General features: G+C 40.2%; 1 protein-coding gene across 9 annotated transcripts in view; it reads right to left on the reverse strand.

Annotated features, from left to right (window-relative positions):
• Nucleotides 1–17,425, reverse strand: part of dock10 (dedicator of cytokinesis 10) — a 63,847-nt gene that overhangs the window by 14,371 nt on the left and 32,051 nt on the right. For 6 of the 9 annotated variants that reach the window (XM_080288493.1, XM_080288497.1, XM_080288496.1 and 3 more), the window contains exons 3-30: nt 14,910–14,999; nt 14,076–14,158; nt 12,525–12,597; nt 12,081–12,224; nt 11,683–11,817; nt 9,628–9,814; nt 8,767–8,852; nt 8,169–8,252; nt 7,889–8,047; nt 7,439–7,687; nt 7,178–7,300; nt 6,547–6,629; nt 6,334–6,456; nt 6,165–6,244; nt 5,890–6,077; nt 5,687–5,752; nt 5,504–5,596; nt 5,023–5,361; nt 4,754–4,837; nt 3,806–3,898; nt 3,463–3,581; nt 3,103–3,172; nt 1,337–1,450; nt 1,180–1,251; nt 899–1,045; nt 480–563; nt 265–361; nt 72–104 (exon numbers count right to left, since the gene is read on the reverse strand). In XM_080288493.1, the coding sequence (XP_080144619.1) occupies nt 72–104; nt 265–361; nt 480–563; nt 899–1,045; nt 1,180–1,251; nt 1,337–1,450; nt 3,103–3,172; nt 3,463–3,581; nt 3,806–3,898; nt 4,754–4,837; nt 5,023–5,361; nt 5,504–5,596; nt 5,687–5,752; nt 5,890–6,077; nt 6,165–6,244; nt 6,334–6,456; nt 6,547–6,629; nt 7,178–7,300; nt 7,439–7,687; nt 7,889–8,047; nt 8,169–8,252; nt 8,767–8,852; nt 9,628–9,814; nt 11,683–11,817; nt 12,081–12,224; nt 12,525–12,597; nt 14,076–14,158; nt 14,910–14,999 (3,298 nt within the window). The remainder of the gene's footprint in view (nt 1–71; nt 105–264; nt 362–479; nt 564–898; nt 1,046–1,179; nt 1,252–1,336; nt 1,451–3,102; nt 3,173–3,462; nt 3,582–3,805; nt 3,899–4,753; nt 4,838–5,022; nt 5,362–5,503; nt 5,597–5,686; nt 5,753–5,889; nt 6,078–6,164; nt 6,245–6,333; nt 6,457–6,546; nt 6,630–7,177; nt 7,301–7,438; nt 7,688–7,888; nt 8,048–8,168; nt 8,253–8,766; nt 8,853–9,627; nt 9,815–11,682; nt 11,818–12,080; nt 12,225–12,524; nt 12,598–14,075; nt 14,159–14,909; nt 15,000–17,425) is intronic. The other 3 variants (XM_026191312.2, XM_026191306.2, XM_080288492.1) reach the window with 2 other exon arrangements.

A 17,425-nucleotide genomic window follows, 5' to 3' on the forward strand; every position in this document is an offset into this window, starting at 1 on the left:
TATTCATCCCACTTCAGGATACACAGTGTAGCACATACAATGTAACAAAAGGAATGAGTGAACATATTTACCATGAGTACTTTGTGTTTCTGGGAATGCATGGTCTGACATGGACACATAAAGTGAGAAAAAAAAATGACAGAAAGAGAAAGCGAGAAAGACTGAGTGTTAATAAACAAATGAGAGCTACTCGATGCGTGATCGTTACCACATTGAAAAGACACTCAGTGCCCTACAAGCGTATAACCTGGGGTGCGACCTTACCTGTGATGCGAGCGGAAGGTAAGGGCAGGCTGAGAGGAATGTAGTGTTCATGGTTACACACTTCTCTCAGGAATTCAAATTTGAGTTCACACAAGACCTGTAAAACACACAAAAACAACATTAACATATTGTGTAGCTACACATAAAAGAAGGAACGTCTGTATGATTCATTTCTACTTTCCTGGTATCAGTTTCATTGAGATTTTTTTTGTTACCTTGCTGTCGGCAGCAGTGATCATGTTAATGTAGTTGCTGATTAGTTTGAATGTAAAGCCTCTGTCCATCAGGGTAAAGCAGCGCTGCAAAGACACAAAGACTGGAGTCAAACTGGCGATCAGACTAAGCATCACTTAATAAAACAGAAAGAGACACATCATTTAGCATAGATGGAGGAATCAATGGATAACAAATTGTATCTGCAGACTGTTTACACAGTTTGTATTGATCCCACTAAGAGCAAAATGCTGTAAGCCTAATAGCGCAGTGATACAGTATATGTTTTCTTCACATGGGCTCAAACTTGAAGGAGTCCAAAGCACCAACAACCTGTTTGTTATTTTGGGTTTTTTTTGACAAGGTTTCCCTTTAAGATTATACTTTGAATTAACAAGATAACTTCTAAAAATTCTCTCACCTTCACAAAAGCTGCCACGGCTAAGTTAGCACTGCGTGTTTCTTCTGGCATCTCTTTGTTCTTCCAGAAAATGTGTTCAGACACTGTCTCCACCAGGTTCTCCACACGGCTCTGGTAAGATGAGGGGAATCGCTGGGGCCTGGGAAGCTTTAGGAACAAAGATTAAGCAAGACATGGTCATGCAGCATGTACTGGGAAGATGGGAAGTGCAAAGAAAACTTGCAGGTGTGGTCAGTAATTGACGAGATTAGAAGAGGTAGAAGTGGATTTTAATACTTTACCTTTAACTTGTCATAGTCAACCAAATGTTGGGCCATGGACTTGACGATAAGTTCAAAGAAGAACCAGGAGAACTGCAACCAGAAGAGGCTAAAGTAGGTCAATCCTGTTCATGTATTTAGTGAGTAATTAAGAGTGAGTAGGAGGATGGAAGCAAACCTTCAGCACATTCTTGACAGCTGCTTGCTCATTGCTCTTCAGGTCAAAAGTCATTCCCTTAGCCAGCTCTTCATGAACTGTCCTAAACCCATGGTCCTCTGACTTGAACACATACTACAGAGAGAGAAAGAGAGACGGAGAGTAGGAAAAAAATGAGTCATACGTGCACATGTAGCAATTTATTTGTTTTAAATGATTTGAGGGTATTTTTTGATACCAACTGGGAAGTGAAAGTATTCAGTGAGTTGAGAAGTAGATACAACAGTTTCAACAATTATAACTTTATTTTAATTATTGTTTAATTGGAGATGATGTATCTGAATTTCAGGAGCGGGACCACGCCTCCAAACACGCTCCTTCCAGTTATCATCTATATAGATTCCCCCAGTTCTGCAAGCTGCTCATTCTCGTTCACGTGCCCCACCCTCCCTCCTTGTTCAGTTCTATAACTTCTTCACTCCTATTTAGTACACGGGGATCTGCCAGGCCCGGGAGCCGCCGCCAGTCCTCTTCGAGTCCTTCCCCAAACCACAGCTCAATTCATGTCCAAGCATTCACCTTTACCTACTAAAATGCTGTCAAACCGAAAATGAGGACGTGGGTCCAGCTAGTGAATTATGAACTCTTTTTTTTTTTTTCAGAATAAATACAATACAGTACAGCAAACCAAATAATTTCTTATTTTGAACAGTCTGGTGAACACAACGACATTTAATGGCATGCTGTAGATAACTATGCTGCAGCTCTTTCTCTGTGTTTTGTTGTTTTGGATATAAAAAAGTTTTGATTAACTAAGATCATTTTCAGCTATTCAGTTATTAGTAACATGTGTTTGGGGGTTTTTTTCAATGAAAAAAAATATACGACTAATTAAAAAAAAAACACTGAAAGATTCCCTATGCAATTTCCTAAAGTCAGCAAAAAAACAAAGAAATTATTCTCATAATTTTCTGTTTTCCGATTTTTATGGACTAATCAATTAATTGTTACTAATATGCACAGTTCTATAGAAGCATTTGTAAAAAATATGCTTTCATACAATAATATATGAAATTATAGCAAATAAAATATTTCAATCCCGTATATTTTAAAAAAAAAACTACAACATAATTTGCATTTGTTCAAATGACACTACTGAATCTCAATGCAATTCACACTTAGTAGTTAAAGAATGAATACAAGCTAACACTCAGCACTTTAAATTGGGCACCAGTACTGCCGGACATCGTGCCAATCTGTTACTATAACAACCTTGTTGCCACTGACTCTGCTTGTCCTCTCTCTTTGCCTCCCTTCATTTCTCACTGCCACTGCCTCTTCACGCTCTGCAGTCTTCCTTCACTGTAGCCAACATGAAACAGGTCTTGTGCTTTCTCCTGCTCTCTTCTCTAATCCTCTCACTGATTTTCCCCCCTAAACAAACATGCCTTGTGTTTTTGATTGAGCAGGCTGAATGTCCTAGTTTGCCTCCTGCTCAATCCCTCTCTCTTCTTCTCCTTTCCCTTTTTTCTGTGTTGATGTTTGCACAGCGTTCTGGGCGTGTGGCCCTAGCCACACTGTTGCTGGCCCAAATGCACCCAAACACACACACACACACACACACACAGCTCCCTTTTCTGTTTTGTTTTTCTTCACAAATTAAATAGCCAGAGCAGGGTTTCCATTCCTTTGTGGAAAATATCAGACTTCTAAATTATTATATGATATTTCTGAGCATGTGCATGCAAACACACTGTATTCACCACACACACCAGCTTCTTTTATACCTTGATGTAGGAGTGCAGGCTAGAATCCAGGTTTTCTTCATGGCACTTTGCAACAATGTGGACCAGTACTCTGTAGACACAGACCAACAACAATGATTTTATTCAATTGCTTTCATTGTTAAATAATATCAAGAATTGCTGTATTTCTCTCTTTGTTTCACTGGATGAACTTATTGTGTGAGTCTGGATTAATTATAGAACAAAGTAGCAATTCAATGACATCAACAATAAAAGGGAAGATACTGACTCAAACAGAAATATAAATCACTACACTCTTTTTCTCACTCTGCTTTCATCACCTGGATAAACCCAGGACTCTATTATCAATGCATTAAGGACCTCTGTAGTACCACTGCCTACCTGGTGGTGGCAGTAGTGACCTCATCATTGTCATTCTGAGTCAGAACCTTGAACAGCTGGTTGAAGAGGACTGGCAGAAATCGGACTATCACTGGGATTCTCTCCATGCTGAGGAGACCCTGGAGAAGGATGGGAAAGAAGCGAGCGAGGAGGAGTGGGTGGACAAGATTGAAGCGTGAAAAAGGGGTAAAGAAGAAACCGTGAAGGGGCTGGTAAAAGTCTGACGTGCTGACACAGTGTTGAACTCATTAGGATGTGTAGCAGTGTTTGGTAGTTAAGGCTCTGGCTTTTGTCTCATTCGCAAGTACTGAGATTTGAGGAGATACAGCGGCTTTACTCTGACCTTCAGGCAGTTGAGGAAGTTGGAGGTAGGAGGTATAGAGAGGTCCAGCTCTCTCTTCTGGCACTGCTGGAAGAATCGGTTCAGGTGGGGGTCCTGACACAGAGAGAGGAATTCTTGAAAAAATGAGCAGCTAACATCTGCGGTATTACTTAGTGGACTCTTTCCTTTTTAAACGACAGTTAAGGCTGAAATATGAACTTCAGCACCTCACAACTATGTTGTTGAGTGATTCAGCCCTGGTTTTATTTTAGACACCTGAAATGGATTTTACAACGTTAAAGCGTAAAAGATAAAAGGTTTTGGGCTGTAATTGTTCTTTTTTTAAACATATTTTTACATATATGACTGTATATTTACCCTGTCTTATAAGGGACTTTAAAGCCAGTTTATTGTAGTGTAAGAAAAAAGTCAGGCATAGATGAGATTTAGTCAATTAAGAAGCTGCTGTGCAGGGTTTCAAACATCCCATGATAGCAAACTGCACAGAAACTGTTCATTTCCTTTTTTTATGTGCCACGCTACATTACCACATTACCCTTTGATGCTGATTGTGCATTTGGGGCTCGTGTTTGCAGAAGTTTGGAAGGTGCATTTGTTTTAGGGATATTTAATTGCTATTTTCATGTTCATTGCCATTTAAAGGAGATAACTCAGAGAGGACGCTTGACTTTGACAAGTCACTTTAGCATTTTCAATCATTTCACAATAGCACTGTGGTTGGAACAACAGAAAGAAATCCTTCCAACCATCTATTTTGTTTTTGTTTTGTTTTTTATTTCATTCACAATACACACTGAATACATGTACATTCAGTGTTATGTGGGACTATAACCCACCCCAAAACATGCCGATCAAAGAGTGGGCATACAGAAGTTCTCACCAGGTCGTCGCAGTTTCAAAGCCAGAAAAAAGGAGGGAAAACCACAGAATCCCAAATGATGGTCGTACCTGAGTGTATACTGTGGAGATAACGTTGGTGGATACTTTAAAAATTGGCTTTCCTCCATCAACCCATTTCATATCTGCTCCATTCTGTCAAAAGGGAAGAGAAGAGTTTGTGTGTGAGGACGAAAAATATCACACTAATCTATCACACGGTGTAATGTTTAATACGCTTCCCTTTAAAAATTAATGCTACTATTAATCAGCAAGGTTTGCAATATTTACACACTCCTTTCGCCTGTCTCTTACCCTCCTATTTTTGCCCTCAGTCTCACCTTGGTGTTGCTGGCTTCCTTGATGGCCAGATATCCAGGAGGCAGGTTGCAGGAGATGGGGATGTTGAACTCCTGAGATGACACGCGGCCTTCTTTGAGCAGAGGCAGCCAAGAATATCCCACTAAACAAACCAAATAAACAAAAGAAATACTGAATAAAAGGCAAAAAATAACAACTACAACTACTACAGGCTGGAAAACTACCAATATCTCACCTGGGGTCTCCAGAGTCTCTTTCCTCTTTGAATTTGTCTTAGCATTAATGTCACATGTGACATGGTAAAAGGAGAAGAGAAGATGGTGCTTTTCATGGAGGTGAGTAGGAAGCTCAATCTTCACCTGAAGACAGAACAGCATTTAATGATTTATGTGCTTTAGAAAGACCTTTAAACGCATTCTTTCTAAAGGTTGATAAAGCTGATCCACTTCTAGATTCTAATTATCTTTATGTGATGAATGGAGAAACAAATATGGTCTTCACCTCATCATAGAAGTCGGGGCTCTGAGAGTGATGTAGGACGGTGGAGCAGGCTGTTGTGGTAAAGACTGGTCCTCCTGGTTTGCCATAGATGCACTGTAAAAACAGCAGTTTTCCATGATTAAAAGGACTTGAATGGAGAAAGGACGAGTCGTGTAAAGTATGCCAGAAGGCGTAGCTTTCTACCTTTAAGGGTTTTTCAACCTCTTCATCTGAGCTGCGGAACTCCACGTAGACCGAAAGGTTACGAGCCTTGAACAAGAGGACCATTGTGATGTTAATGACTAAATACGTTCAAAAGGATTGCACCGTAGCAAAACACGAAGCATATAAAAACAAAACGAAAAACTTTATTTCAGTGTCGTGGTAAATGATACTAAGGGGCATACCTTAGCAAAGCTCTTCTGACTGTCATACTTGAGATGCTTAGGGTAGACGTAGATGTGGTTTTTGTAGACGCGATGTGGCTGAATGAACTTGGTGGTGTCCTGTGCAAACTCCTCCACCTCCACTGTGGGTTGGTGTTTAGTCAGGTCTTCAAAGGGCTTCACTGGTATATAGGAGGATGTCACACAGTCTGATGGAAAAAGATGTATGTCAAACGTAGAAATGAGAAAGGGATGAGGAAAAGAAAGCAGAATGGGAACATGAACAGCAGACGTACTAGGATGCTCCATTGGAACATAGTCTAACGCGATATCCAGCGTCCCAGGAATAGTCTGTAGTTTGCTTGTCTTCTCAGCCCTGTAAAAATAAAACTTTGTGTAAAATGTGGATTCAATCTTGGAAAACTATTTGCAGACTACTTTGCTAAAGCCTGCAGGCTATCTTACCTCTTGTACTCAGACACCAGCTTTATCAGGTCATCTGTGGAAATCTTGTTGCTCTCCTGTTTGAAAAGAGGTGAGAAACGAGACTCTCGATCCAATGCTCCATGGTTGTCCTTAAACACTGACCTTTAACGGGAAGAAAGAGATGTAAATTACCAATGGATGAGGAAAAGATTTTAGGGGAAGTTCAAAAATATTATGAATACCGGCACTAACCTGACAGACCAGGCAAATGGCATTCTGTACTTTCCCAGTTTACTACAAAACTGTTTGTTGGACTTCAAAATCTTCTGAACAGTCTGTTCAAGACACAAAAGCAGAACCATGTAGAGAGGGAAATGTTAACAAGGTCCTGCTGACATTCCTGAACACTATACCTAAATTCTAGCTGACCCTGACAGAGTGACAGACTAAATCAGAGGTTATTTAATACAGTAACTCTGGCAGCTGCTTGGATGTCTGCTGATTCACTTAGCCACTTAAACAAGGATCGCATGGACCCCTGGCCTTGGGGAAAGCCAGGAAATGTCTAGGATTAATGATGGAAAAACATCATTCCTGAACTATCTAGCTTGACTGGCATTCAGTGATGAAGATAACTCGTCTTACAGAAAAAAAAACAATTTTGCAAATGTCAATCTAAACTCTTTTACTAGATTAAGGCATTTTCCTTACAATAACAGCATGTCTCATGGCCCATTTTCCCAGTCTGCATTTAGATATAAGACACTATAAAAGCTTTAGCTCTCTGTTATTGATCAGAGGTTGATATAAATGCGGTATGAAGTCATATAAATACTGATTCAAACAGTTAGAATGAACAGAAAGGCAAAAGTTTGTTTCTGACCTTGCTGGAGTCTGTATTCTTTGTATAAGCTTCAGTTCCACAAGCAATATTTCCCATGAGCACTTTCTCCACTCTTGCGACCATCACTATGTCTGTGTGGGGGTTGGTCACTGAGAAAATGGCCTGCAGGGACACCAATGAAGAAGCATATTACAGCCTATGTACATATTAAATACAGAATAAGTAATGGAGAAAAAAAGCATTATTTTCCCCTTTTCGTGTTATATCTATAAAACCTAACTTGGAGTAATGTCCTCGTACCTGTTTGGGAAAGCAAAGCCAGTGCTCCAGGTCCAGGCTGAGGTAACAGTCACCAGGCTTCCTCTCAGCAGGAGAACACAAGCCATTTTCCTGACCTCCAACCTCCGTACCCGGAGCCCCCGTCCCGTTACTTAGGCCTCCGAGCATCTGACGCACTGCCTCGTGGTTGAGGTCTACGTGGAAGTCTGCAGATACCTTCCTCCCTTCTCGTATATCCAGTAGAGCCAGCGAAACGAAGAAGGGTTCAATCTAGTGGTGCAGATTCAGCACAGTTATTGCCTGCACATTTATTCAAAAAGCAAATTTGACAAAGCTTCACTCAGCATAATATGTCTTTTAAATGCCTTTGGAAAAAAACACTAACGTATGTCGATATGTTTTATCCTGTTTAAAAGAAAACTGCTTATTAAACAGTAACACAATAAAGCAAAATGAGTGTCTTATGCTCACATTAGTGACCGGTCCCGTTTCACTCTCGTTGACGCAGCCTTGTAGCATGAGGTTGAAAGATCGGCAAGTTGCCATAAATCTCCTGCCAAGCTTCTCCTCAAAAGGACGCACTGGTGTGCTTTCAGTGGATGAATGTTCACTTCGTGGGCTTCTCAGAGCCTGTGGTTAGTGAAACACAATTTACTCGGAGGCCAGCTTCATTTTATTCAACTACAAAGTGCAGCAATGCATAAAGTAAAAAGTAGTCTACAGTGGTTATAATGTACTCATTTGTACTTACAGGAGTGTCTGGATCGAGCGAGAAAAGATTCAACCTCTCTTCTCTTCTGGCGGAACGAATTCCTTCATCTGTCTCCGAGATATACTGCGACAGGAAAGATGGCAGGAAGTCAGAAAGAGGCAGTCAGAGAGCAGTTCATTGCAAATAATAGCTACACTAATGTAATTTATGATATCTGTAAATAGAGTGCTTTTTTCCACTTTTGCTTTGATTTGAGTGTTTCTAGCATATTCTGGTCGCCTGAATTTATAGACTGCAGTTTTCTTGAAAACAGATACAATTACATTGTTTCTTTTCAGCCTGATAAAAATCACAACAAATTTTCTTCCTCATAAAACCAGCATGCTTGCACTGACAAGTTTGTTTTCTGCTCTTCTCCTAAAGTCTCAGTATGTTTTTCAGTGTATTATAATCACCAGGTGATGATCCATGCACATAGAATATGGAGCTGTTCATGAAAACACGCCACCACCGGTACTGAGACACTTGGATGTATACTGTGCACGCATGTACTGTTAAATATGATAATACTATGTGTTGGTAGTCGTAGCTGAGTTATAACACTGACTAAAACATGTGAGCCTTTGGTGTAGCTAACCTTTGCTAGCTCTGGATTGATGCCGTTCTCTGTGGTTTCTTCATTTTCCTGCAAACAGGAGTCACTTAACGACAGGTCAAACACATCTGCAGAGAAAACAAACACAATCAGGACACCTGAGAGCGACTTTTATTTATGGCTGATGGCTGACATCATTTAGTGGTTAGGAAAGTTTATCTAAGCAGGGAATTTTATGTTACAGATCATATAACATTTTCTTAAATAGCAACTCACTGGTCTAAATACACACCAACCAGAGTCAGCAGGCATATACATCTCAGAATAAAATATGACTCAATTTGTGGTATTCATGGATAATAAGGCAGGCAGGCTTCTGGAGAAATATACCCTTCAAACTGCCTGAAGCAATTTCTCCTAAAAGCCAGGCTGAACAAAAGGGCTCATTAATGTTAGGTTAACACACACCCACAGCCTGATTTAGAGGCAGGCTAACAGACCACAGAGCCATGACGGCTCTGGGCATTACATCATACCTTCACTTTTCACTGGACCAATTTTTAATACCCTATCAGTGTTTTGTGTTACGTTACAGGCTGTGGATCCATGCTCTGCCTCTCACACAACTGGCACAGAAGGATTGTTAATCACCACATCTGATGCACTGAACCAAGGTGGAGTCACTTTTGGGTATCAGATTAATTTCCTGAAAGTGATGGACTCAGTAGAAATTTCCCATTAAGGTCATGGCAAGATGACGGACATTATTTAGTCAGACAGAGAGAAAAAGGTTACACTTTCTGCTGACATCGACTATAAAATTGTGCCCATAATTTATCCAGATGCTGGAATTATGCAAAAAAAAAAAAAAAGCTTAGTTCTTTTACATGAACTCTTTCTCACCCTGCCGGTGTTCGTTGAGTTCCAAGCTCTTGCGGTCTTGAGCTGGTGCTTCAGGAGGACTGATCTGTAGGATACGGGTCAACGTGCTAATCCACTCCTCCATGTCCTGCTCGCTCTCTGCGGCCAGCACAAAGTACGTAACCTCGTTCATCTTCAGCTCAAAGGCATGTTTCCTTAGGCGGTTATTCTTTAGGGAAAGAATGAAAGGCAAGGAAAATCTGGTCAGGTTTAGTTCTCGGAAAATGCTATACGTTTTTGCATCTACACATGTAGTTTTTGAATGTAGGCCATTTTACTGTGTGTGACCATTCCTAGAGGCACATTTTTCAGTAGTGAGCAGAGGGTAATGTCAGTGGGGCTTTTCATTCTGCTTTATCCTAATAGGTTTTTTTTTTATTAATAGGAGTTCGAGCACAGGGCTTTTTAAATTAAAGCTTAGATCACACAACTATAATATAAGCAGTAACCTGCAGACTGAAAATTGATGGTCAAATGTAGAAGCCCTAAAACTCCATTTCTTGGACTAACTTGATGCTGGTTCCAAAAGCAAGTCAGTCCACAGAGAGATTAGTTAAAAATGTTAAAATACCCGGTTTTACAGCAGCTATAAACATGTTTACAGGCTATAAAAACTGTATTGTTTTTAATTCACCTTTTTCGATTGTTTTGAGGCCTGAAGCTGTGAAAGCTAAGGGCGTGATTGCTTAGGGCCCGCCATCATTTCATGTCATTTTTTAAACCTGGATTGCTTTGGCAACTGCACTAACAGCCACTGGATACATACATGAAAATATGAAATCGTTTGTAATCATAAACTGAGTTGAACCCACAATACAAGCGTTGCAGGTCCTGTCTGTAGATCATCTTTGGACTGCAGCATGCGTTTTGTTATTGCATGTCTGCACAGGTAACCTTGCTCTGGTGCTCGCAATTTATATACAACAAAGTTTGAAATATATAATTAATTATATATTAAAATAATTATTTCATCATTATGAAATGCACAAGTTCTTAAAAAATGTAGTAGCATTATTTGCTAGCATGTCCACATTATGACTTTTAAGTCTAAAAACATATTCATAGTTTTCATAACAGAAATCATTAAAATAGATTATTTAGGTGTTTCATCCCTTAGAATTAACACCTCCTGAAGTGTGAGGAAGTCTGGCTCTAAGCTTCTGTCCTCGATGGAGGAGATCAAGTATCTCGGGATCTCGTTGAACGAGCAGTGATGAGAGAGAGGAGCAGACTGACAGACGGATTAGTGTACCATCTGTAGTAATGTGGATGTTGTACAGGTCTGTCATGGTGAAGAGGGAGCTGAGCGAAAACTGACGCCATCGATTTATCAATCCATATATTTTCCTACCCTCAAGTATATCCAGAAGCTTCAAGTAGTGACAAAAAACTGAGACTGTGGAGGCAAGCAACAGGAATAAGCTTTCTTCGAAGGCTGGCTGGGCTCAGCATTAGGAGCATGCTCATTCGGGAGGAGCTCAAAGTGAAACTGTTACTTTTCCTCCCACCAAGTGGAAGGAGGCGGCTTGAGAATATGGCCAGAGTGCCTCCTGGGTGTTTCCTACATGAGGTGTTTCAGGCATGTCTAAATGGGAGGAGACCCTGGAGCAGACCTAAGAAACGCTGGATAGATTAGATCTCTCAGCTGGCAGGAACATCTCTGATTGCCACCAGAAAAGCTCAGTAGAAAGAGGTGTGGGCTCAGACTGCTGCCCCTTTGATCCAGACCACAGCAGGTACACAGTAGAAAATAGATCAATAGATCAATAAATATTTTAATACAGTTTCTCTACATTTATACCTTCACCCATATTTGTTTCTGTTATTTTTACTGTTGTAGCAAAGGCAGTAATAGTGAGCAACCTGTGATCATGGCAGGTTGTGCCATGGTGCAGCTTTATGTCTGGAAATACCCCTAAATCAGTCTATAATCTAATAGAGAACATTTTAGAGTGCAGATGCTTTTTATCTATGTTCTTGCTGCCTTTTTTCTTTTGTGGTAAAGTGCATGTACATGTAGAATGCACTAAAGCCTACCTGTACCACACCCGTGCATGAGTCGAGGAAGATGCACCCTTTTGGTTCCTTTGAGATCTTTTCATCTTTGTAGAAATTCATGATGTAGGAGTTATCTGTTAACTGGGTGAGCTGGAAATACCTCCTCTTGAATGACTGTCAAGACAGAAATATGATTAAAATTCATTTCCTTAGCTGAAGTAAATGAATAAGAACTTTAACAATGGGATAATGTGGATATTTTCTCATCGTGTTGAAAAGTATGTCACCAATTAAAGTCCCAGTTTAATTTCTAACAGACTGTAACAGTTCAGAAAATAAAGTAAAACCATTTTGGGTGGAAAAAAAAGTGAAAAAAAACCAGACAGAAATAAAATGCACGTGGGCATGAAAATAGATAACATCCGACACTTCCTCACCCGAACAGTGATGCTATTGTTGACTGTGCTGTTAAAGTTCCCTTTATACAGCCAGCCCGAACGAAACACACCAATCCCTCCACCTCCCCCACCACCACCTCCACCGCCCCCTCCTCCTTTGGATGACGACAAAGAGGTGGTATCCTGCAAAAACACAACAATGACTGTGATCAGTCAAAGATGCATTAACTGTCCATTCGTTCCTCTGATAGAATGGAGCAGATGATCGATACAGGAAAGGAGAATTTCTAGACTCCTTGAATCCATCCAGTTATGCTCATAACAGCTTCCCACTGACCTGTAAATATAACTAATCTTGCAAAGTCCATTTTAACGGCTTTTAGGCTTCAATAAACTAATTTAAACATGAGCCTTGGGATGTAACCAGTATGTAATGGATTCACTCTCAAAAGCATTTCAGAGAAGAAGATCATCATTGCTGACCTCATCCTTGTCCACATCTTCATAGTCAATCTCAAAAGAGTGGGATGGCAGCTTCTCTGCTTTGTACAGTTTCCTAAAAGGAAACAGGGAAAGGTCAGGAAGATGGACAAAAAATATGGCTCTCTGGCAATGAAATATACCAACGAAAAGGGGAAATGACTTCTGGAATTAATTTAATGCGCTGCACTTGAGTTGTGCAAATGACTATGGGTGGCTGACTCAGTTCCATCGTTTTCTGTCAGGAGGTAACAATGGGCCGTCCCCTTACTCAGTCCCGCTCCACTGATTTTAAAGGATGGCCCATCTTTGTGTGCGAGCCACAGGGCGAAATGCCTTTGTGCGTGCGCCGTGAGCTGCAGACAGCGAGGCTGCAATCCGTGCTCTTGGAACCGCCCTCTACTAAAAGTCACAGAGTCGTAAAAGCTGTCCGACAATTTCTCGTGATGGACTATGTTTAGAAAAATGCTGGTAATTGTGGGCTGCCCACCGGAACAGGAATGCTAATACTGGCCAGCACAAATGAAGATCGGTCCAGCGGTGACAACCGCACACATACAGTAGCTGTATAACTGTACTCTGGCTCTCAGCCTGTAGTTCACTTCAACTTCAATCTTCAATCTGTGTGTGTACCGTTAATGTTTGGTTAAGTTGTTCGCTCAGTAAACAAACAACATAATAGTTATGTTTGCCACTTGTAAAATGACAGGACAAATGAACTTTGTGGAATGTTCTTTTTGCAACACTGTACTTGTGTTTAAGACACGTCTTGTTTGGCAGCTCATCCTGGATGTCAGTTCAGAGGTCATGTGAACTGAGTGAAAGAATATACAGTGGCAACCCATGGGATAGCATAGGGACATTCCTGTGGCTGAGAGCAGTAACAGCAGGGACGCTCTGGGTAAGTCTCACTGGAACTGACAAAACTCAGTTTGACAGACTGACAGCCTGATTTAAATAAATTACTAACTGCTTGAATGGATGTGGCCGGATGATTGACGTTCAAAATAGCGACAAAGGGAAGTCTGAAAGTTTGTATTTCTTAAAGCTGAACGCCCTCACTCTTCAACACGAACTTTCACTTCACTTAACACTGGCCACCTTCTTGTGCTTCCTAATGACCTAATGGCCAACTACGGGTAATAAATTGTGGTTATCGCCAGTGTTAGCAGCTACTTATGGGTCTGCGTGTTCATGAGGAAAAAACTCAGCACATCATTAGTCAAGTCAAGCAAACCTGAAGACACATTTCTACTTGGTATTATTGTAAAGCAATGCACAGAAAAATCTAACTGTTCAAAAGTAAAATTTTGCTGTATGGAGATTTAATAAGAGAATTTTAACAACAAAGTAGAAGACGTACATCCATCAAAGACATTTAGCACTTTTTTATGCTACTAGTATGGCAATGTGATGCCTTCACACTTCAATAGTTTTACAATAACATCCATTTAATATAACAAAATGTTCCGTTTTCAAATGTTAAACATTTTCTGAACAGAGCTAAAACATGAGAATAAAACGCACAAACACTGTTTGTCCACAGTGTTTTACCTTGGCAGCAGCCGGTAGTCTCCGGCGTAGTCGTCATACTTGAAATGGACCACATTTAGATCAGAGTTGTAATACTTGCAGGCCTAGAGGAAAGGATGAAGATTAGGTTTAAATATTACATTTCCTAAATGATGGCCTTTCAGGGAAACACAGACCTGGAGCAGCTGAAATATTTACAGACAATGAAGAAAGCCGTACAGCGCTACATGTCATTAGATTTAAATAATAAATGGAACTAAATCAAGACTCTTTCCCCGGGGATCTTGAATATAAAGATATCTTTACATGTCTAGTTCAATCAGTTTGGCTGAACTGGTACTCTCCCAGGGAGTGTACGGTGCAGTGAAAGTCACAGACAGAGCCTGAGGTACTTTCACATCCTGCCTGCAAGTCGAACACCGTGTAACTTTTCTCCTTACTCCCCTTTTTAAAAAAGACCTTGAACATGTCACAAATTAACAAATTATAAATATAACAGACAACTTAAGCGATACAATTTTTAGCTGTATACATGCACACACACACAAAGAGTCAATTGCACATGCTAGTCTTCAGTGAGGTGTAAGTGTACTGTCTGGGGAGTTTCCGTCTTCAGAGACACTACTTCTCTACTGAGCGCTTGAGATCATGGCTAGAGGATCTGAAACAAGCACTGATATCTACACACACATCTGCTTTATTTTAAAGTCGTGGTGAAACCGCTCTGCTGATATCAGGATGGCCTACTTTAAGGTCAGTCTGAAATGAAAGACCTAACCACCATGAACCTGAAAGACATCACTTAAAACCACAGGGTCTATAACTGCGTCTGGTACACTTAGACGTACAACTTACCTGTCTGACCAGCAGACATTCAGCGTGGAGTTCTGCCCCCTCGGGAACAGTTGATTTGACAGTGCGTCTCTCCTGAGGCACTGTGGATACCTGAAAGAATAAAGGGTAGATAATGACAGGTGGTGGATGGGATACCTTACTTCAAAATGTATTTAAAATTACTGCATGATTTTAAACTATTCTATACAGTAAATCCCTCATGTAGAGAACATGACTAAGAAAAGCAGTCAGCTTCTATAGAAATGTGTAAGCAATGGGGCGGCTTACTGATCACTGCTGCTGAACCTAACTTCCATGGGTAAACAGAGGTTACTGTTATTATAAAATTATTCATTCATCTTTCCACTGATTATTCAATTATGCTGTTCAGGTTGTGTGTGATTAAAAAAATCACTTAAATTTAATTTTATTGATATAGCGCCAAATCAGGACAACAGTCATCTCAAGGCGCTTTATATTGTAAGTTAAAGACCCTACAATAATACAGTGAAAGGCCCCAATGAGCAAGCACTTAGTGAGAGAAGGAAGGAAAAACTCTTTTTTAACAGGAAGAAACTTCTGGCAGAACTGGACTCGGAGTAGAGCAGCCAAATGCCGCAACCGGCTCAGGGTGAGGGAAGAGAGGCAAGACAAAAGAGGAATGCTGCTAAAATGAATCGGACTTATGTTGAATTCAACTGAATTCAAATCAAGCCAATTTCATTTTTATAGTGCCACCTTAAGGTGACTCCTGTTGTGACCTGTTGTGACCTTAAAGTGACTCCTGTTGTAAGGTAAACACAGTTTAATAAAACAGCAACGAGGGTTTAAAGTACTGTTGTCTCATCTCAGGCAGAGCAAAAAGAAGAACCATCCATCTCATATGATTCTCAGATTTAACACTTTTCAGATTTGCTCTGCCATGTTAGAAAGCACTCTATCACAAGTACTTGTATGGTGTGAATGGTGTGTATTCCTGTAGTGGGTAAACACTAATGCTGGTTCAATAGCATCACAATACACTTACTCTTTTTGCCTCCAACATGCTGCCATTCAGCATATACGATGCTGTAGGTAAACACAACACAAGCATTTCCCACTATGAGCACATCAGCCTGCTGATGCTACCATTTAGCTTGAAGCACCACTGTGGAGCACAAGTATAGCCCCATGGTGGCAGACTCTCAGACCTATCAGGACTCCTTATAGCAATTTATAGCTTAGATAAGACTAAGCAAAAAGCTGGTCTGTTAATGTAGTAATGAAATTGTTTCTGGTCAGCTTTATTGCCATGAATATGAATAATTCAAGTCAAATCATCTAATATGCATTCCCTTTATCAGCCCTGCTTGGGCTTACAATTAATAATCTCACATGAGAATCAAACAGCTTCATTAATAAAAATGTACATTTTATGATCCATGAAAAACGTCAGCATTGAATGTTTTTGCATGAAAGGAGACGCACTTTGCCTTTGTCCAATCATCTAGCCATATGCTGAGTGGACTGCCTTTCTTTCGACACTGACAAATACTCACTGTCCACCCAGCCAGTTTCCCTCACAAGTACCGAAATGTACTATCGGCTGTATAGATAAAGAAAATCGAAGAAGACTCCTTTTTTCTTTAAGCCACAAAGATTTTAGAAGCACCAGAGTCATGCATTAAGAACTACAACTCTAGCGTCCACAAGGAAATGAATCCCTTTACCACAAGCGGCTAATTAGAGCATTTTAATGTGCAGTGGCTCTATCTGAAGCAACACATTAGCACATAAATGAAGGTACTAATGAACAAACAGCTAAAGGAAGCCAGAGAGAATAAATAACTTTTTATAATGAAAAGACAGCTACATGCCCTAATAGTGAGAGTAAATGTGTTGTGCTGAGATGGAAAGTGGAACATATTGCATTTTAAACATCAGTAAATTGTTATCAAATTAAAAGCTTTGACACTTTAGTATCGTTACTGTGCACAAATATAAAATGGTGCAAATGCCTGCTAGCTTCTGGGGTTGATAATTGTATATATACATATATATGAATATATATATGTATATGTAAAATGAAAAGTGGTTTTCTAAGGTGCTGTAGATAAATGTATAGATAGATAGTAGGGGTGCAACGATACCCGTTCGATACAGTGCTTTCGGTTCGGTATGCATATGTATTGAACAATACAAAATTTTTCATTTATTTTATCAACTTTCCTTCTGACGATGCTGTCTGTGTTGAGAGCTCAGTGGATCCGCGTTCCACTACTCCACCTAGGCTGCACTGTCGAGCGCAGATCCACTGAGCGCAGCGCAAGCTAGCGAGATCATATTATGATGCAATCAGGCTGCATGGAAACTACATAGAAAGGAGGTAACATTGTCATTTTTTTCTCCCTTTTTTGGACATACCAGTAACTCAGTATTGATAACCTTGAATTATTATTATTTACTTAGTTATTTAGTAGAAATGCCTCTTGGCCTCAAAAACACGACACTAGACAGAGAAAACCATGGTTCATGGACATGTCTGCTTCAATCACATT

Source organism: Astatotilapia calliptera, chromosome 14 (assembly GCF_964374335.1).
Source record: "Astatotilapia calliptera chromosome 14, fAstCal68.1, whole genome shotgun sequence".
Classification (NCBI taxonomy): domain Eukaryota; kingdom Metazoa; phylum Chordata; class Actinopteri; order Cichliformes; family Cichlidae; genus Astatotilapia; species Astatotilapia calliptera.